The sequence below is a fragment of the Neofelis nebulosa genome, chromosome 15 (assembly GCF_028018385.1).
Source record: "Neofelis nebulosa isolate mNeoNeb1 chromosome 15, mNeoNeb1.pri, whole genome shotgun sequence".
In the NCBI taxonomy this organism is placed as follows: domain Eukaryota; kingdom Metazoa; phylum Chordata; class Mammalia; order Carnivora; family Felidae; genus Neofelis; species Neofelis nebulosa.
This window is the reverse complement of record NC_080796.1, coordinates 6,096,583-6,118,261: the sequence shown is the minus strand read 5'-3', so window position 1 is coordinate 6,118,261 and position 21,679 is coordinate 6,096,583. Positions and strand designations below refer to the sequence as shown.

Here is a 21,679-nt window from a genome sequence, read left to right as displayed (position 1 = left end):
TTGTTCAGATAAATCTTCTGCCCCTTTCTCTCACTCTTCTTCTTCTGGGACCCCTATGATGTGGCTGTTATTTCATCTCACCGAGTCAATTAGATCTCTAGTACCTTCCTCGTGGTCTAGTAATTTCCTTTCTTTCTTTCTCTGCTTCATCTTTGTCCACAATTGTATCTTCTGTTTCACCGATTCTCTCTTCTGCTTCTCCCATCCTTGCTGTCACTGCATCCCATTTATTTTGTAACTCGTTTACAACATTTCATTTTCAGCATTCATGGTGAGGATTCCTTAGGTCCTTGATCTCTGAAGCAGTAGATTGTCTGCTGTCTTCTATCCTTGGTTTCAAGCCCGGCTATGCGTCTTATGAGTGGTATTCCAAAAACGTGCTCAGATATATTGTTTCTGTCTCTTTTGAGCACTTCTCTGGCTGTCCTTTTGTCCTGGAATTTTTTTGAGGAGAATTCTTCAATTTCATCGTGTTGGCCTGATTCCTGCCCTTTTTGTGTTTTAATAGCTTGTTCTGTGTCCCACACCTGTGAGTACTACTATATTAAAAAGGGGTCCTACACGGTCCAGGGCCTGGCAGTTGAACAAATGTTTTTGGAGTGTGTTGTGTGCACTCTTTTGGTGCATCTTTGGCTGCTTTTCTCGCTACTTGGAGTGGTGGCTTGGGCCTTCCACCAGGTGTGTTTTGATTTGTTTGTTGAAGTAATCCTGGGAAAAAGGAGAAGAGGGTGGTGAAGAATCCTTAGCCCAAACAAAGAGAGAAATGACAGGAGTGGAAAAAAAGACTAGGCAGTGACTCAAAGGAGCTATAGGGCTTAATCCAGAAAGAGAGGGAGGAAAATGAAGAAGGGGATCTGGAAAAGTATAGAGAAAATGCCCGATCAAACAACAAACAATCAGAACAGAGGAACAAAGGGGAAAAATATATATATATGTAAAATTAGCTTTTTTTTTTTTTTTACCACGGACTTTGTCAGTGGTACGGCTTGGGGTTCTGGCTCTAGAACCCTGCGCTGCATTACCCTGGAGCCAAAGCCAATGACCTGCATATGGTTATGAGCTACTCAGAGAAGGTGGAGTTGGGGAAAGGTCCCAGCTTTGCAGCTGGACAGCCTTGAGTTCAAGTTCCAGCCCTGCCATTTGGCAGATTCACGAACCTTTCTGGCTTCCGTTTCCTCACGTATGGGATGGCAGGGGGTCACGTACCAACACGGCACTACATTGTGCTATCGCTGCCGAAGATTCACCAGTATTTATGAAGGGACCAGGCACTGTGTTTGGCTTACCCTTTGAGAGTTGAGGGGCACCTGGGTGGCTCAGTCAGTTAGGTGTCCAACTCCTAATTTCAGCTCAGGTCATGATCTCACAGTCGTGAGATCGAGCCCTGCGTTGGGCTCCACACTGAGCATGGAGGCTGCTTACGATTCTCTCTCTCTCTCTCTCTCTCTCTCTCTCTCTCTCTCTCTCTCCTCCTCTCTCACCCCCACCCACCCCCTCCCCCACTTGCACGCTCTCTCTTGCTCTCTAAAATAAATAAAATAAAAAGAAATCAGTTGCGGAAGGATGTTTTGCTGCCCTGTCTGGTCACATCCGAACTTGCAGATGTTTTAGCACAGGATCTTGCTCTTCCTGGGTAAGCCCTGGGCTGGGGGGCGGGATGTTGTAGACCTGGAAGGGGGTATTTCTTGGGGTCCAAAGGACTGAGCCCTCAAATGGAGGTCAGGGAGGCTGAGTCTCGCCTGACTGCCTCGCCATCCTGAGGTGGGCAGCTGGATCTCCCCTCTGGGTCTGGTCGGTCACTGGCCCCGTGGAAGTAATCCCTCAGCCAAAGAAGGTCCAACACCCTCGTGAGCCTCCTGGCCCTGCCACTTAAGCACTCTGTGCCCCTGGGTGTCAGCAGCTAAGAGTGCTGAACTCCAGTGGGAGGCGGTGTGTTTTTCTTCTAGTAGGTACAGGAAGACAAGTGAATACGTTCTTACACTTTTTTTTCTCACAGAATCTCGAAGGAACTCTAGATTTATAAAGGTTTATAAAGGACGGGAACAGCTCCCTTTGCAGTGAGCCTCCCTTTAAAAATCAGGTAGCTGAGAGGCGCCTGGTGGCTCAGTCAGTTAAGCGTCTGGCTCTTGATTTCAGTTTGGGTCATGATTTCTCAGTCCTGGGGTCGGCTCTGTGCTGACAGCAGGGAGCCTGCTTGGGATTCCCTCTTTCTTGCTCTCTCTGTCTCTCTGCCCCTTCCTGGCTTGTTCTCTCTCTCTCTCTCTCTCCCTCCCCCTCCCTCAAAATAAATAAAACCTTAAATTAAAAACAGCCAGATAGCTGAAGCCCCAAGAGTTCAAGAGATTTGGGTGATGCCCGGGACCTTGAATGAATGGTCCTTTAGTTTGTATTATTTAGTAAGTTATGTGTCATCAGTAAATTCAGATTATAGCAACTATCGTTCATTTTTTCTTTCTTTTGTTTCTTTCTCCCTTTTTTGGGAAATAAAGACATGTTTACAACCCCCACGTATTAACCACTGCTCTAAATCACCAGTCCACAAAGCAGGCTTCCTGTCGAGTAGGTACAGGTAGCAACTCCTCTTTACCGATGAAGGAAACCGAAGCTCAGAGAGGTTAAGAGGCTGGACTGAGGTCACACAACTTGAGAAGCAGCACAGCAGCGTGCTGTAGCCAGCTTCACCCATTTCACTGTGGGGAATCCCTTGCAAAGCTCGCTAGAACAATAAAGAATTCTAGAAACACACAGCCAAAAGGGAAAGAGGCTCAAACACTGATTTTATTGGTTCAAGGGTATGGGAATTTGGGGTGCAGACTGCCAGCTTCAGGTGCAGTTCTGTCCAGGGGTCCCAATGATGTCATGAGGACCTTCTCTGTTTTCCTGTCTCTGTGCTGATGTTCTGTGCGTTGGCTTTATGCTTCGCCTGTCTCTGCGGGGAGGGGGAGTGTTGCCCGGCCGCTCTTGGGGTACAGCCTGCAAGCTTGGCATCAGCAGACAGAGAGCTTCCCCTCCCCCTGGGTTTTGGGGGAAGATGTAGGAAGAGATTTTGTTCACAGAACATGGAAGAGGTACGCTGATCCCTGCTCAGGTAGGGAGAGTCCAGGAAGGCTCCCGGGAGGAGGGGACATCTGGGTTGAAGCCTGAATTGCACTTTGCCCGCTGGAGCATGTAGGGAGGGGCACCTGGCCGGAGGCACAGGTGAGCGAGGGCACAGAGCGGAGCTCATGGCGCCGCCTTTGGGGAGCAGCGTCTGACGGTCCGTGGTCCAAGGCACAGCCGGAGACGCTGCCCGCTAGGTCCTCGGCACCCAGGGCGCTCGCAGGGGAGGCAGAGCAGCAAAACCTGCGCTCTGCTCTTCCCCTCTCCTCTTCACTTTGCCCAGATGCCGAGAACGATTTTTAAAGCCACCCTGACACCCTCCAGATGTCCTGCACTAACCAGCCTCTCCGCTGTGGGCTTCTGGCAGACGCGAGAGTCAAGGGGCCTCCGTCTCTTTAGCTCCTGCTGGCTCAGCGTTACTCGCCCACCTGCACTGCCAGGCGCCGACCACCTGGGACCCCAGCTGGGGTGGGGTCCGCCCTGAGTCAGGACTGAGGCAGCAGGCCTCGGAGGAGCAGGTGGCAACCGGGCTGGTTTTTATTTTGGCCTCGTATGCGCCCCAGGCACAGTGCTGGGGGCTTTATACCAGGGGGTGGCCTGGGCCAAGTCCAGCCTTTTTGTGAAACTGCTCTTGAGCAGAGAAGAATGGTTTTTACATCCTAAAAGAGGGTTATAAAAACAAGAGACAGTGGGACAGAGACTCTGTGTGGCCTGAAAATAGGTTTGACAGATGGAGTAAGTGAAAATTCAGCTTGCTGGGTGGGGGCGGGTGGTGGTGGTGGTGCGGGGCACCTGGCTGGCTCAGTCAGTTAAGACTCAGGCTCTGGATTTCAGCTCAGGTCACGGTCTTGGGGGTTGTGAGATTGAGCCCTGCATAGGGCTCTGCACCAACATGGCAGAGCATGCTTGGGATTCTCTCTCCCTCTCTGCCGCCGCTCTCTAAATAAATAAATAAACTTAATTTTTTTTTTAAAGTTCAGATTGCCTGCTTGAATCTGAATTTCAGGAAAACAAGTGATCTTTTAGCATAGGTATGGTCCATGCAATATTTGGTACATACTTGCACAAAAAAAGAAATTCCTTGTGTATCTGAAGTTTAGGTATCACTGGGAAGCCTGTATTTTATCTGACAGTCCTATTCCAGAACCTGAAGTGTTTGCTGTCTGACCCTCTCCGGAAAATACTGCCCACCCTGGCCTTAAACACACAGCAGATGAGATCAGACGTCCAAGGGACTTAAAGACACTGCCTGGGTCAAAACTCAGTGAACTTTAGCTGCTGGTGTTAGTGCTACTAATATAATCAGAGTGATCACCAAACATATCTTGAGCACATGCTGTTTGTTTGCCTAGTCAGCGTCCTAGAGATGGCCACTAAACGCCCTCGGATGTATAGTGGAAGTCAGGCCATGATAAATTCTAAGGAAACGTCTCCAGCAGCAGAAGGGGGTCGGGAGTGGAGCTCTTTTTACAAAACAGGGTGGGTCTGAGCCTCTGCCCCCATTCTGAGCGCTGTGCGTGTGTTTTCATGAAGTCCGCACATGGCAGCCCAGACAGGTGGTGTGAGTGTCATCTCCATTTCACAGATGAGGAAACTGAGGCCTGAGGTCACCTCGCTAACGGCACAATTGGAGTTTGACCTGGGCCTAGTGGCCCCCTGAACTCAAGTTTTTACTGACTTCCCTCAGGCACCTTCCTTTACATGGTGCCAGCTGCGTGCCGTGAGGCCCTCTGCCCAGATTTTCCATAATCCTTCTGACAGCTCTGCACCCTGGGCTGTATTATTCCTATCCGGGCACTGGAGGAGTGAGCACAGAACCGTGCCGAGAGGCAGCGGGGAGTAGTGGCTGATCTGAAACCTGGTAGGGTTCAAGGTGGGCAGCACGAGGGTACCTTGGTGTGGGTGGGCAGGTGGTGGGAGTGAGGAGAGAAGACAAGGCAGGCCCCGGAGGCCCGGGAGCCCTCTCTTCCGGCTTTGCGGGTTGGTCCGGATTTCCCTGCCTGATTCCCTCCTGAGATTACACCTCCTATATGTTGTTTCGGTATTTGCAGGTGGAGGGTGGGAGCGCAGGGCTGGTTTCTGAATGGTTGCAGGGTGGGGCTGGAAGTGTGCTGGGGCCTGTGCTCACTGGTGGCACGTGGAGGGGTGGGGTCACAGCCCCAGAGGCCACCTAGGTCCTAAATAACCTGTGGATGAGAAGCTGGGGTGGGTGAACAGAGCCTAAGAGCCCCTTCGCAATTGCCTGCTCACCTAACTCACACTCGTGAGCATCCAGTGTGGGCCAGGCCGTGAACCCTACGGTCGCTGCCATCTAAGAGTGGCTCCTGCCTGTACAATTCCTACTACGTGCCAGGTGCTGTCTCATTTGCCGATGAGGTGGGGTACTATTATCCACCACCCCATGGTACAGGTGGGGAGACTTGTCCAGCATCATGAGGGGTCAAGGATTCAACACCAGTTCAGTGACACCACGTTCTGGCTCCTAGCCTCTCAACTGCCTCCTAACATCCTGTCGTTAGAGCTAAGAAGCTGGTTTCGAAAGAAGTGAGCTCCCATCATTTGGAGGAATGCAGGCAGATGTTGGAGGACTCCGAATGGATGCTGGACAGAGACGAAATCTTTCTGACCACTTTGACCTTTGAAGTTGGCTCCCCCTGCCTAAAAGACCCCCACAGGCATGGTTGTTAGAGTCATATCCGGGTGACCCAGGTCTCCTGACTCCTATTTCAGTGCTGTTTTGGTCCCCACGTTGGGCAAGACTGAGGAACCCCTTCTCATAGGTTTCTCAGCACTTTGGGATTTCACAGGGCCTGACCCATTTCTGGGCAGGTTGGAGGCAGAGCTGACCGTCAGACCTTGAGTTCAAGTCCTGGCTGCGGCCTTTCCTGGTTGTGTGCCTTAGGCCAAATCGCATCAATTCAGTTTACCTATCTTTAAAACCGGGAGGAGAGGGGCACCTGGATGGCTCAGTCAGTTAGGCATCTGACTCTCGATTTCAGCTCAGGTCATGGTCTCGTGGTTTGTGAGTTCAAGCCTTGCATCGGGCTCCGTGCTGACAGCACAGAGCCTGCTTGGGATTCTCTCTCTCTCTTGCCTTTCTGCCCCTCCCCCACTCACATGCACACATGTGTGCGCTCTCTCTCTCTCTCTCTCTCTCTCTCGAAAAAAAAAAAACTTTAAAATGGGGATGATAATATTTTTGTGAGGATTAAATAAGGTATTCTGTACAAAGTACATGGCACATAGTAGGTGATCAGTAAACATATTCTCTTGCTCTTAAGCTGGAGTAACAAAACTATTTCAAAAGGTCTCCAGCTTCTGCTTTGAATATTGTTAGAATATTCTAACAATAGCTATTGTTAGAATAAAGACCTGGGTCTGAATCCTGCCTCCTCTGCATGACCTTGGGTGGGTTATCTAATAGCTCTCTGCCTCAGTTTCTTCCATCTCTAAAATGGGACTATGTCAGTAATCTATCTTGGGTTGTCATGCCATAAACAGTCCCAGGAACACCATGAGTGCTCAAAAAAAAGAAAAGAAAAAGAAAAGAAAAGAAGAACGGTGAGCTTTCAGCATCATAAAACTCCTGCTATGTGCTAGCCAGGCCTCCTCTTTTGCAAATAACACCCCATTGAATCCTCACCCCTGGACAGGAAGGGCTGAGCTGGATGCAAACACAGGTCTCTGTGGCTGCAGTCGCACCACCCGTAGCCACTGCCTCTGTGCTGCCTCAGTCAGGCATGATTCTGGGGCCAAAGCTCAGCAAATCACATGGGCTTGTTCAGGGAGCCAGGGTGCCACACTGCCACCGCCACCCCCAGACCACCCCGAGGTTCCTCACAGCTGTCGACCTCCACAGCAGATCAGTTCCAGGCTCATGCCTGGGAGCCTGGGACGGGAAAGGTGGTTGAGCTGCATTTCAGAGGCCTTCTGTGGCCCTCTGCCCCGTGCCCACAGGGGCGGTCGGTTCCCCCGGGGATGGGTCCTCCCCTGGCCAGTTTGGGCCATAGCCTCTTCCTGCAGTGAGACAGTGCCCTCTCCTGTGAGGCTGCAGGGACCGACCTTCCGGGGGAGGCTTTCCCCCCTGCCTTTTTAATTTCCTCTTCTGGCCTCAGGTTGTCAGCGCGTTATTAACTTCTGGGGAAGTCGGGAGCCAGCAGAGTAGGGGAGGCACCTCCCTCGTCAGAACCCCTCCCTCAGGCTGAGAACTACGCCCTTGGTGCTGTGTCCCCACCTCCACTGCCCACCCCGCCCCAGATCCATCCCCAGGAGCCTGCCTTCCCTGGGGATTACCCTGTCTGAGTTTCAGGGTCCATAGCTACAAACAGACAACCTTCATTCTGTGGGGTTTGGACTTGAGACAACGTGTGTATACAGTCCGGGTAACAATAGGAAACAGATGATTCCTCCAAACGGAGCACATGAAGATGAATTTAATAAGGGTGCTATTGACCAAGGCAGGGTGGGGTGGGTGGGGAGAAGGGTGCAGCACCCCGCGGTTGGAATAGTGGGGAGCCGGGAACTGTTGCCTGCCCCAGTCTGATATGGGAAGCAAGGAGAGGTGGCCAGAAGGGACTGGCTGTGTGAGGAAGGTCCCCAGACAGGAGCCGTGACTGCGGAGTCTCTTCCTAAGGACTTTGGCTGCTAGTTTTCTGTCTCCTCTGAAATGCCCCACTGCAATGTGAGCATGCCTGAGAGTAGCTTGGAAAGCTTGATTAACACCCCAGAGTTGCTGCCTCCGTGGCTTCCGAGCATCTGTATCTCCAGCCGGTTCTCAGCTGGTGCTGGTGCTGCTGGGCCCTGCGTCAGCACCACTCTTGCCCTGTACCTGTCCTAGCTTGTCCTACCTTTTGGCTCTTTGGACCGAAAGGTCTTCCTGGGCAGGACCGTCAGACTCCATCCCTGCTGCTCTGTGCACCCAGTGTATCCGGGCCTTTGTCCCGCTGAATTCACTGGTGTTTGAATGGTTTGCAACTCGTCCCTGTTGACTATTGCCCAGATGCACCCGTGCTGTATCTCGGCGGTCCCTATGTGGCAGCTGTCGCCGAGATGGAGGTCAGCATGCAGCTTTATTAGGGTGTGCCTTTGGGATTAACACCCAGCGGAGCCAAGTGAAGCAAGCGGCAGTGGGCCAAGGGAGAAGATGGGTCACGAGGCTTTCATGAAGCCCCGTGGGGAGTTGCCAGTCTTGCTGGGATGGCCCTTCACACTGTCCCAAGTTGGGGGCAAGGATGCCAGACCTTCACAGCCTACACGTTCCCTTCACTGGATGGTGGCCTCTGGGGAAGCAGTGAGACCTTGGTGGAGGCTCTCCCTGGGGCCGAAGGGATCCCTGTCCTCTATGGGACTGGCAGCTGAGGGCTCTCCAGGAGCCCTCCTAGCAGCCTCCAGTCCTGAAGCGGTCTGTGTGGCACATTGTGGCACCTGCCACATCATCAGAACCTGCCCACGGAGCCAGGGAGGGGACAGAGGCTTTCTCGTGGCCGCCACTGCCCTCCCTTCCCTATCTCTGAGTCCTGTGGTGCCTCGACCCCCGGCCAAGAAACCCTCTTGGATCCCTCAAGTGCACAGAACCCCCAGCGAAGACCCCTGGCCATGGTTTTGCCTACAGCTGAGTTCCGAATCTTAGTTTTGCTGGGCCCAGCCATCCTGTGACACAGAGAAGCAGAAGTCCCCCAGACCCTATCCTGGCTCGTGCTGAGATGTGGAATAAACGCATCAGTGCTGTTGTCCACCACTTGCAGTGACTACGGGGTCCTCCAGGCCTTCTGGAGAGAGGGAGAGGAAAAGGAAGGGATTGTGTCTTCTGTCATGTCCCTGAGGCTGGCAGTCCCAGGGAGTACATCTGACTCCTGTTTCTGGGGCTGAGTGTGGTGGGTAGAGGCTCCCCTTGGAGTCAGATTGACCAGCATACAAACCTCAGCAAGGTGACCTTGGATTTTCTGATGCCCTTGGCTAGGCAGTAACCAATACCTCTGCACTTGTCTGTCAAGTAGCCTGGTGGTGGCCACCTGGGAACTGTGTTGTGAGGATTATGGGGGGCCGGCCCTGTGTCTCAGCTCAGGCAGCCGAAGCAGAACACCACAGATGGAGTGGCCTAAACAGACATTGATTTCTTGCAGTTTGGAGGCTGAGAAGTCCAGGGCCAAGGTGCTAGCCCATTCAGTTCCTGGCGAGGGCTGTCTTCCTGGCTTGTAGATGACCTTTTCCCTGTGCTCTTCTCCTCTTCCTCTTTTTTTAAGGACCCCAATCCCATGCTGAGGGCCTCACCTTCATGAGCTCATCCAACCTTAATTTCCCCCCAAAGGCCCCACCTACAAATACCATCACACGGGGGCTGGGGCAGGGCTTCAGCATGTGAATCTTTGGGGACACAAGCATCCAGTCCATGACACCATGTATGCTTAGCCCAGTGCTGTGCATTTGGTAAGTTGGAGCATTATTATTATTTTCAAAGACAAGCCATTGGCTGAAGCTTCTAGAATAGCATCCAGAGCCTGGGTTGACCCTCTGCTTCGGCCTCCTGTTCACCGTGTGACCTCGGGTTTGTTGCTTAATCTCTCTGATCTTAACTCTCATGGTGTGAGAAATTGGTATAAAAGTAGAACCATGGGGTGCCTGGGTGGCTCGTTGGGTTAAGCGTCCAAAGTCGGTTCAGGTCGTGATCTCATGGTTTGTGGGTTCAAGCCCTGCATCGGGCTCTCCACTCCTCTCAGCATAGAGCCCGTTTCAGATCCTCTGTTCCCCTGTCTCTGCCCCTCCCCTGCTTGTGTTTTCTCTCTGTATCTCTCTCAAAAGTAAACTAACTTAAAAAAAATTTTTTTTAATAAAAATAGAACCAAGCCTCACAGAGCTGTGGAGAGGGTATAGTGAGTTAATGACATAGGTAACCCTAGAACTAATTCATCACTCATTCATTCATTCATTCATTCATCCATTCGTTCGCTGGCACAGAAGAGCTCATTCAGAGGGAGAAGGATGCTGCAGATACGGATGGTGGGAGTACCAGTCTGCCCTGGCCACCATAACAAGGTACCACACACTGAGTGGCTTAAACAACAGAAATGTATTTTCTCACAGTGCTGGAGGCTGGAGGTCCAAGGTCATGATGTCAGCAGGGTTGGCTTCTGCGGGCCACGAGGGAAGGCTCTGTTCCCGGCGTTCCTCGTGGATGGCCCTCTTCTCCCCGTGTCTTCATGTGGCCTTCCCTCTGTGGTGGTCTGCATCCCAGTTTCCTCTTATAAGGACATCAGTCACACCAGGTGAGGCCCCACCCTCATGACCTCATTGTGACATAATTACTTCTGTAAAGATCTTGGCTCCAAATAGATCACATCCTGAGGTCCTAGGGGTTAAGATTTCAGCATGTGATTGGGGGGCAGGGACACAGTTGAGCCCATCACAGCTGGGGAGGTGAAGGCATCCTGGAAAGTGGGAGTTGGGTAGGTCTTTGAGGCCAGAGGGGTAAACTGAGGCCCCTCGGGGCAGTGCTCGCAGCCACAGCCAGAACTTAGAGCTTAGGGATTTTCCATTCCGGCAACCTTTTGTGGATGGAGCTCGTGGGTCCTGGCGGTCACTGCACTAGCCACGGGGGAGGACGCGGGCAGACAGAAGGGCCCCTGTGTCACAGTCACTCTGGCACGCGACGGGCAGATGGCCGCCTCTGAGGGGCAGGCGGACATTGGCAGGAGGGCTACAAGCTGCCTGAGAGAGGGCTGGCCACTGGGAAGAGCTGGGGCTGGCCCTGTGTGTGGGGTGGTCAGCTGCGTTAGCCCTCCCCCCCGTGCTGTCCCCTTCTGTGACACCGGGGCGGGCAGCCTGGGCCAGGCCAGTGGTGCCAGACATTCTCACGCAGGATCAGTGAGTTGGAGAAACACACTCCTGTGTGTTTCTCCTTGATCCCATGCTCTTCCTGGACGATCCCGCAGACACCAGAGGTGTGTGGGTTTGCTACACCTCAGGCAGTTCTTCGATGCCAGCCGGGTGGCCGCCCCTTAACCGAGTCTGACGCTAGCTGCCTGGAGTCAGTGTCAGGTCCCACAGGTGAGGGGCCCCAGTCCTGCAAGACTGTCCCCCACTTCAGGTGCAAGTCTCAGATTGTCACCTGTACTTCTTTGTTGGTTTCATTTATTTATTTATTTTTGAGAGAGACAGAGAGAGAGAGCACGTGCGCACAAATATGGGGAGGGGCAGAGAGAGAGGGAGACACAGAATCCAGAGCAGGCTCCAGGCTCTGAGCTGCCAGCACAGAACCCAATGTGCCTCACAAACTGCAAGATCATGACCTGAGCTAAAGTCGGACGCTTAACCGACTGAGCCACCCAGGCGCCCCATCCCCGTACTTCTTAATGGCCACATACTGGGGTTCCCCTAGCCCCCTCCTTAGGTTTGATCCTTTGCTCATAGGAGTCAGGGAAACACTTAGGTTCACCGGTTTGTGACAAAAAGGTACGATACAGGACGCAGATGAACATCCAGATGGAAGAGGTGCGTAGGGCAAGGTCTGGGGGAGGGGCACAGAGCCTCCGTGTCATCTTGTGACGCCCTTCCGTCACCTCCATGTTCGGCAGCCTGCTGTCCAAGCCTCATACTTGGGGGTTTTTATGGAGGCTTCATTAACACAGACGTGGTGAAGAGTGAACTCAGTCTGCCTCCCTGTCCCCGTCCACGAGAATGAGGCATGGGGCTGAAAGTTCCAAGCTTCTCATCATAGCTTGGTCTTTCTGGTGACCAGTCCCCATCCCGAAGCGATCCAGGCGCCCGCCAGGCATCACCTCATTAGAACAAAGCACATTCCTCTCACCCAGGAGAGTCCAAGGGATTTAGAAATTGTGTGTCAGGAACTGAGGTCAAAGATCAACTGGTAGAATAGAAGATGCCCCTAGTGCTGTGATCACTTAGGAAATTACCAGGGTTTTAGGAGCTCTGTGCGGGGAACTGGGGGCCAAGACCAACAGGTACATGGTTTTTTATTATTTTACGGTCAGCAAACTGTTGCCCAAAGGACAAACCCGGCTCTCCACTTAGTTTTGTAAATAAAGTTTTATTGGAACACAGCCACGCTCATTCATTGGCATATGGCCGCTCTCCGGATCCAAGGGTGAAGTTAAATACTTGAGACAGAGACCAGTGGCCAGCAAAGCCAAGAATGCTTACTCCGTAGATCTCTACAGAAACGGTTTGCAGACCCTTGTTTTTGTGCTTCTCTGTCTATAGTTCTAGGTACCAGGTTCACCCCTGGAACTTCCTTGTTGTGCTGAGAACAGCAGTGTCTGCTGAGAACCCGCTTCCTGGTTCACAGACAGCTGTCTTCTCTCTATGTCCTCACATGACAGAAGAGGGAAGGGAGCTCTCCAGGGTCTCTTTCCTGAGGTCACCGATCCTACCCATGACCTCATCACCTCCCACAGGCCCCGCCTCGTAATACCCCCATCACACTGGGGATCAGAATCTCAACATAGGAATCTGGGGGGGAACTGAAACATTCAGTCCATTGCACGGAGTGTCCTCCTCCCCAGAGCCTCAGTTTTCCTCCTCTGTACATGGGGAGAGTATTACCCTGAACTGTTGGGATGATCCCATGAGGCAAGGCAGGCAGGAGAGAACTTCACAAAGTGCCACTCTCGGGACTTATTCTCTCCATTCTACCTGCTGATAGCCTCCACCTTGCTGTGCTGGCAGCATGGAGCCTGGAGCCTGCTTCCCCCTCTCTGACCCTTCCCCACTCTCTCTCTCAAAAATAAACATCAAATTTTTTTTTAAATCAACTACAAAATATTTATTTACACTATATTAACACACAGTATCCACACTTGTAAAAATTGTGGTAAAATACACAACATAAAATTTTGCCTTCATCATTTTTAAGTTCGGTAGTGCTGAGTCATTCACATTGTTGTGTGGTCAGTCTCTCTTCGTCTCACAAAACTACAGCTCTGTACCCGTTAAATAATAATTTTCCTTTCTCTCCTCCCCCCAGCCCCTGGCAACCACTATTCTGTTTTCTGTCTCTATGAACTTACCTCCTTTAGGCACCGCTCATAAGTATTTTGTCTCTTTGTGCCTGGCTTATTTCACTTAGCGTGACATGTTCAAGGTTCACGCATGTACTGGCAGGTGTCAGAATTCCCTTCCTTTTTTTTTAACTTTATGTGTATATTTTGAGAGAGAGAGAGAGAGGGAAGGAGGGACAGGCATAGAGAGGGAGAGAGAGAGAGAGAGAGAGAGAGAATCCTAAGCAGGCTCCACACCATCAGTGCAGAGCCCGACACAGGGCTCTATCCCACAAACCATGAGACCACACCCCAAGCCAAGATCCAGAGTCGGACACTCAACAAACTGAGCCACCCAGGTGCCCCAGAACTTCCTCCCTTTTAAGGCTGAGTTATATTGCCTTGAATGTGTCTGCTACATTTTGTTTATCCATTTGTCCATCAATGGACACTTGGGTTGTTTCTGCCCTTGGCTGTTGTGGATAGTGCTGCCGTGAACACGGGTGTGCAAATCTCTCTTCAACACTCTGCTTTCAGTCCTTTGGGGTATATACCCAGAAGAGAACCGCTGGATCAGATGGGAATTTTCTGCTTAATTTTTTGAGGACCTGCCATCCTGTTTTCCTTAGGAACCGCACAAGTTCACGTGCCCATCAGCAATGCACCAGAGTTCCGATTTCTCCATATGTGCACCCACACTTGTTATTTTCCATTTTTCGATAGGAGCCATCCTAATAGGTGTGAGGCAGTCAGTATCTCATCACGGTTTTGATTTGCACTTCCCTGATGATGAATGATGTTGAGCATCTTTGCGTGTGCTTGTTGGCCATCTGTTTATCTTCTCTGGAGACGTGTCTGTCCAGGACCTTTGCCCATTTGGGAATCAGGTTGTTTTTTGTTGTTGAGTTGTAGGAACGCATCATACAGTCTAGACGTTAGCTCCTTAGCAGATACACGATTTGCAGGTATTTTCACCCATTCCATGGGTGTTGCCTTTTCACTCTGTTTATTGTGTCCTTTGATGTACGCAAGTTTGTTTGTTTACTTTGACGTGGTCCATTTTATTTCATGTTACTTTTGCCCGCTCTGCTTTTGGTGTCACAGCCAAGAAATCGTTGCCAAATCATGGCGCTTCTCTGCTATGTTTTCTTTGAGGAATTCTGTAGTGTTCACTCTGGTATTTAGGCCTTTGATCCATTTCGAGTTGATTTTTGTGTATGGTACAGGTGAGGGTCTCACTTCATTCTTTTCCATGTGGACATCCAGTTTTCTCAAGAGCATTTGTAGGAGACTGCCCCGCCCCCACACACACACTGAATGGTCTTGACATCTTTGTCAAAATCGTTTCATATGTACTGATAGACATGAAGGTTTATTTCTGGGCTCTCTGTTCTTCACCACTTGTGTTTATGCTGGTACCTCAAAATTTGCTAGTATTTTTATTACCATAGTTTTATAATGAGGTTTGAAGTCAGGAAATACCAAACTTCTAGCTTTGTTCTTCCTTTTCAAGATTGCTTTGCCTATTCATGGGAGTCCTTATGACTTTTAGGATAGATTTTCCTTTTTCTGCAAAAAAACAAACAAAACCAAAAACCAAAACCAAAAACACCACGCCAAAACAACATCAACAAAATGCCATTGGGATTTTGATGGCGATTACACGTAGATTGCTTTGGGTTTTATTGACAACGATATTAAGTCTTTCAATCTCTGAACACATGGGAAGCCTTTCCATTTATTTGCATCTTTAAAAAGTTCTCTTGGGGTGCCTGGGTGGCTTAGTCGGTTGTGCATCCAACTTCGGCTCAGGTCGTGATCTCACAGCTTGTGGGTTCGAGCCCTGCATCGGGCTCTGTGCTGACAGTCCAGAGCCTGGAGCCTGCCTCTCTCTCTGTGCCCCTCCCCTGCTCATGCTTTGTCTCTTTCTCCTTCAAAAATGAATAAACATTAAAAATAACAATAATAATAATAATAATAATAATAATAATAATAATAATAATAAAGTTCTCTCAGCAGGTTTACTGTAGCTTTCGATATACAGGTCTTTCACCTCCTTGGTTAAGTTTATCCCTAAGTATTTTATTCTTTTTGATGCTACTTTTTTTTTTAGTGTTTCTTTATTTTTGAGAGAGAGAGAGAGAGAGCATGAGCAGGGGAGGAGCAGAGAGAGAGGAAGAGAGAGAGAATCCGAAGTAGGCTCCGTAATATCAGCACAGAGCCTGACGTGGGGCTCGAACTCAGAAACCGCGAGCTCACGACCTCTGCTGAAGTTGGACGCTTAACTGACTGAGCCACACAGGCACCCCTGTTTCTGATGCTGTTGTAAACAGAATATTTAACATTTTGTTTTGGGATTGTTTATCGGTAGTGTTTAGAAATACAGCTAATTTTCACGTATGGATTTTGTATCCTGCAACATTGCTGTATTTATTTATGACTGCTAACAGTTTTCATGTGGAGTTTCTAGCGTTTTCCGCGCATAAGATCAACCGAGATCATTTCACCTCTTTCTTTCCAATTTGCATACCTTTGGTTTCTTTTCCTTGTCCTAATTCATCTGGCTAGAGCTTCCAATGCTACGTGAAGTAAAAGAGGCGAGCAGAGGGGTCTTTGTCTTGCTCTTGACTTTGAAGGAAAAACTTTCGGTCTTCCACCATCGCATGGGATGGTAACTCTGGGTTTTTCCTACATGACTTTCATACGTGACCGGTAGTTTCTTCCTGTTCTTAGTTTGGTGAGAGTTTTTATGGTGAACGGTGTTGAATTTTGCCACATTCTTTTTCTGTATCAGCCGCGATGCCCATGTGGTACTTTTCTCTTCGTATGTTAATGCTGGTGTCTTGGGTTGGTCGGTTTTTGTGTCTTGAACCCTCGCTGCATCTTAGCAGAATGTCCTACTTGGTCATGGCACATGTGGAGCTCTCCGGATCCTGCCGAGTTCTGTTTGCCAGTGTTTTGTTGAGCCTTCTTTTTTTTTTTTTTTTTAATTTTTTTTTTTAATGTTTTTTATTTATTTTTGGGACAGACAGAGACAGAGCATGAACAGGCGAGGGGCAGAGAGAGAGGGAGACACAGAATCGGAAACAGGCTCCAGGCTCCAAGCCATCAGCCCAGAGCCTGACGCGGGGCTCGAACTCACGGACCGCGAGATCGTGACCTGGCTGAAGTCGGACGCTTAACCGACTGCGCCACCCAGGCGCCCCTTTGTTGAGCCTTCTGATGGAGTCACTCATTGGAGACATTGGTCTCCAGTGTTTGTGTCATGACTTGCTTGGCTTTGCTTTCCAAGGTAATGTCAGCCTCATGCAACGCAAGTATTCCCTTCTCTTCCATTATTATTATTATTATTTTAGAAGAATTTGAGGAGGATTGGTGTTAATTCTGATTTTTGTTGAGTCTCTCTATCTCTTATTTTTTGCTCTTAGTCAGTCTGGCTTAAAGGTTTGTCAATCCTGCTGATCTTTTGGAAGACTCAACTCTTGGTTTTGTTAAAACCTACCCTTGTATTTCTTTTCTTTCTTTTGTTTATCTCTGCTGTGGCATTGCGATGACCTTCCTTCTGCTAGCTTTGGGTTTTGTTTGTTCCTCTGTAGTTCCTCGAGGTGTCAAGTTAGACGGTTGATTGGAGACCTTCCTTGTTGTTTGAACATAAGCACTTCCAGCTGTAGATGCCCCTTGTACCCTGCTTTCTTTACATCCCCTGGATTTTGATGCGTTGCCTTTTCCTTTCCATTTGTCTCAAGATACTTGCTGATTTCTCTTGTGATTTCTTCTTTGACCCGTTGGTTGTTGGAGACTCTGTATGGTTTGGGGCACCTGGGTGGCTCAGTCAGTTGAGTGTCTCTCTCTTTTTTTTTTTTTTAATATAACTTATTGCCAAACTGGCTTCCATACAACACCCAGTGCTCATCCCAACAAGCGGCCTCCTTAATGCCCATCACCCATTTAGCCCATCCCCCCACCCACTTCCCCTCCAGCAACCTTCAGTTTGTTCTCTGAATTTAAGAGTCTCTTATGGGGGCCCCTGGGTGGCTCAGTCAGTCGAGGGACCGACTTCGGCTCACGTCATGATCTCACAGTTTGTGCGTTCGAGCCCCACGTTGGGCTTTGTGCTGACAGCTTAGAGCCTGGAACCTGCTTCGGATTCTGTGCCTCCCTCTCTCCCTGTCCCTCCCCCACTTGTGCTTTGTCTCTCCAAAAATATATAAGCGTTTTTTCACTTTTTTTTTTTTTTTTTTTGAGACAGAGCATGAGCAGGGGAAGTGTTTTTTAAAAAAAGAGTGTCTTAAGGCTCAGGTCGTGATCTCACAGTCATGGGTTCAAGCCCCGCATCGGGCTCTGGGCTTATCAGTCTGATGGGTGTTCGAGAGCAGCCACTGTGGGGACCCTTGAAGCAGGGGAATTTTATTCTCCTGAACAGGTTACTGTTTCAGCCAGAATAGAGAGACCAAGTGAGGTTTTAGGCAAGTAACACTGCAGGCACCCTGTGCGCCAGGCTCTGTGCTCAGCACATGGTGTGCGTTACCTTCAGTCTTCCCGCAGCCCCATGAGGCAGGTGCTGTTCCTGTATGCCCTTCACCCAGCGAGAAAACTAAGGTTCAGAGAGGTGATGTGATTTGCCTGTGGAAACACAATCAGTAGCGACAGTGGCCAGGATATGGCAGCTGGAGCTGAGATGGGGGAAAAAAAAGTCCTGAGCCAAAAGTCCAGCCATGGCTTCCGAGCTTTGTGGCCTTCAGTAGGCCAGTTTGCCTCCCAACCCTCAAGTTTCCACATGTGTAAACAGTGCCGGTTCCAGGGCTTTGGCTAGATAGTTTTCAGACTTGGAAATGCCGCTGGCGAAGCCCAGCTTAGAGCTCGCTGAGCTCAGAGGTCAGCGCTGTTCACAGGGCGAGTGCTGACTCAGTTGTGTGGGGCAGACACTGCAGGGCATGGCCAGGGATGCTCTGAGTTCTGTTTTCCCCTCCAGGAGGCACCCGCAAGGAAGGGGAGAGGGGCATGGAGAGCCTGCGATCGCTCTCTGGTGGGTGCACTGCTGAGCTGGCTTGGCTGAGGCCGAGTAGGTCACGGGGCAGCCAGGAAGGGAGCGGCTGCTCATGGAGGGGTTGGATTCAGAACTGCTCCTGTTACCCCATGTCGCAGCCCTGGCGATGTAGAGCTGGGACCGGCCTTTGAGGTCATCTCTCTTGGCCTTCTCAACCTCAAGGTGGTGAAACTGAGCCTCTAGAGAGGAGAAATGCATGGCTAAAGCCCCATGGTGACTGGGGGCTGGGCAGACTGGGGGCTGGGCAGACCGGGGGCCAGAATCCAGCAAAGCAGAAGGGTGTTCAGGCCACTGGTGAGTCATCTCTGTGAGCAGAGGCACGGCTGCCCTTTCAGCACTGTGTCGCTCACTCCTGGTGCATCAGGGGCTCTCAAAAAAGATTTGTTGAGCGTGTGAGGATAGTAGGAAAACACACCCCCAGGGAGTCAGACAGCCTGGAATTCGGTGTCTGCTCTGGGCCAGCTTTACTTCTCTGGGCAAGTTTGCTTCACTTTGCTGAGCCTCGGTTTCCCAAATTGAGGTCACAGACCCAACTGGAGGTGCCTGAGCAGGGATTGGAACCCAGAGATGCTAGATTCCAGGCCTGATTTATCACTATACCTTCCTGATTCTTTTATATGCTTGTTTCCCCTTCCTTCCTTCCTTCCTTCCTTCCTTCCTTCCTTCCTTCCTTCTTTCCTTTTTTCTTTTCTTTTCTTTTCTTTTCTTTTCTTTTTTCTTTTCTCTTTTCTTTTCTTTTCTTTTCTTTTCTTTTCTTTTCTTTTCTTTTCTTTTCTTTCTTTCCCTCCTTGCTTCCAAAAATATTTATTGAGCACCTGCTATGTGCCAGGCACTGTTTTGGTCTCCATGGATACAGAAGTGAAGAAGATAGGTGAGGCCCTGGCCTCAGGGAATTTACATCTTAGAAGAAGGTAATAGTAAGCAAGTAAACAGGACAGGAGTAGCATATGTACCCAGAATGGACTGTAACGAGGTGTGAGTGGTGTCAGGGCAGGGCTGTGTCAGATGAGTGGCTCAAGGAAGATGACATTTCGTGTGACACCTGAGAAGAACCAGCCACGCAGAGAGCCTGAAGAGATAATTCAGCAAAACACGATGCTCTCACAGGCCCCAGGCCTCAGACTTACCGAAGGCGCCATGAGGAGGGCATGGAAGGAGACAAGTTATCAAAGCACCCCAGGTGGCCTCAGAGGGCCAGGAAGGACGACACGGCCCTTGGGGATGACCGCACCCTGGGTCGCGTTTGGGTCTCCCCGTCCAACTGCCTCTGCCCTTGCAGGTGAAGCAGATCATGGAGGAGGCAGTCACACGGAAGTTCGCCCACGAGGACAGCAGCCACATCATCTCCTTCTGTGGTGAGTCCGTGGACCCTGACCTGGAGAGGGGCTTCTTTCTCTGTGGGCTGCCTTGGGGGAGTGGCGTCTTTGTGCAAGGATTCTCACACCGTGTTTTGACTTTGTGACTCTGAAGTTATGTTTGGATCCCCGGGGGGCTCTGTGAGGGAATTTGGAACCACAGAGAAGTCGAGAGAAGAAAGGAAGAATGGCCTGTGTACCCAGCAAGAGCTGGTCACTGCTCACTCTGGAGGGACTGTCTTCCCCTCCTGTGGGCTCAGTTCACGGCTGCCCATCCCCCTAGTGATACTGGTCGTGCATCTGACGACACACTCTGCACCCTTTCCTCACCCTGCCGGTGGCTGTTGCCAAATGAAGGGGGAGGATGGATGGGCTTTAAAACCATAGGGAATTGGGAGCCATTGATCCATCCTAAAGGATCATGTCCAGCTGGCTCAGCAGAGGAGGCAGGCCTAGGGCTCGGAGCTTGACTTGTATCCTTGAACCAGCTGTGTTCACAAGATTCCAGAGATAACCGTGCTGCCAGGTTCTTACTGTCCTTCCACAATGGCTACAGACACACGTTTTACGTGTCCCCACAGTCAGGGTTCAGCTTCTGATCCATGTGTATGTATAAGCAGGGATGTTTCTTTCTGCCTGAAAACCTTTTCATTCCATGACTGGAGTGTCTCGCAGTGGAGGACGTGCTGTATCTCCCCTCTTGCGCTCTTGGCCCCGAGGAGAGGCCAGAGCGAGGAGACCTGGTCGGCCCTCAGCTTCATCCAGATGGCTGGAGGCACTACCCATGGGAGCACATGTCGTGACCTGGGAGCCCAGTGCTGTCAGGTTAGCCCCTTTGCAGCCAGGCAGACCTGGGTTCGAATCCCTCCTCTGCCGTTTGTTTGTTGGGTGACCTTGGCAAAAAAAAAAAAAAAAAAAAAAAACCTAAGTTTATTTGGAGAGAGAGTGTGTGTGGGCAGAGGGAGGGCAGAGAGAGAGGAAGAGAGATGCAGAGAGAGACTCTCAAGCAGGCTCTACGCTGTCAGCGCACAGCCTGATGCGGGCCCCGAACCCATGAACCATGCGATCGTGACCTGAGCCGAAGTTGGATGCTTAATCGACTGAGCCACCCAGGCGCCCCCAGATTTCTTTTTAAAGTGAGATGTGTTTATTTAAATTACATATATACGTGTGTGTGTGTGTGTGTGTGTGTGTGTGTGTGTTTATATATTGTATGTGTATATATAGGTCTATATATATATATACGTCTGCATGTGTACATGTGTGTATACGCATAAATGTTAATGTGAGAATGTATATATGCCTAATTTTTTTTTATCCTGGACATCTCTATTTGCAAAGAAAATAATAGTCATACTTCAGAGTGTGCGGCCATGCTCACCCGTTGAAAATTTAGAGGAATAGAACGGGATAAAAATCATGATTCTCTAACTCCAACCCCAGTGTTTGGATGAGGGAGGAAGGGTGATGTCACGGCAGGGTGAGGCCTGCAGGGGCTCCCTGTGGTGTCTCTGCTCCATTGTGCCTTACGAGCCATTGTCAGAAAGACGCGAGGCATGTCTCCAGTGCTTGAACAGTTAATTAACTTATTGCAGTCTAAACAAAAGTGTAGTGTGTGCAAGCAAAAATGAAGATATTTCCGAGATGCTCGCCCAGAATATATTAAACCCATGGGCAGATTAGGCAGTAGGGTGGGCCTCCGTTCAAAGCCACGTAATCGCTGGGGCGCCTGGCTGGCTCATTCAGTAGAGCATGGGACTCTGGAGCTCAACGTTGTGAGTTCCAGCCCCACGTTGGGTGTGGAGCCTCCTTAAAAGAAAAAGTGTAATCATAAGGTCTTGAAGAAAGTCAAATAATTGCCAACAAAAAGAAACCAAGACAAGCAGTTGCACCAAACCTCTCGGGATTTCTCCTTGTGTGCAACATAACCTGGGCCGGGCTCTTAACCCTCAGGCTGCTGGAGTATTCCTTCTGTGGAGTCACAGTAACTAGAACTCTCACTTCTTGGGTTTTTTCCACAAGGATTAGGTAAGGTAAACCTTCACACTGGTCTCACACCCAGCAGATACCCAATAAGGAGTAGCTCTTACAAGATGCTCAGTTTTTCCATCAACGTCGATTATGCTCCTATGATACACCAGAGTGAGCTCCCTCCCAGTCTGCTGTGTAAGACAGAAGATAAGAAA

General features: G+C 50.2%; 1 protein-coding gene across 7 annotated transcripts in view; it reads left to right on the top strand.

Moving 5' to 3' along the window:
• Positions 1 to 21,679, top strand: part of LOC131495897 (small G protein signaling modulator 1-like) — a 65,096-nt gene that overhangs the window by 18,029 nt on the left and 25,388 nt on the right. For all 7 annotated transcript variants that reach the window (XM_058701074.1, XM_058701075.1, XM_058701073.1 and 4 more), the window contains exon 2: positions 19,418 to 19,493. In XM_058701074.1, coding sequence (XP_058557057.1) covers positions 19,418 to 19,493 — 76 coding nt within the window. The remainder of the gene's footprint in view (positions 1 to 19,417; positions 19,494 to 21,679) is intronic.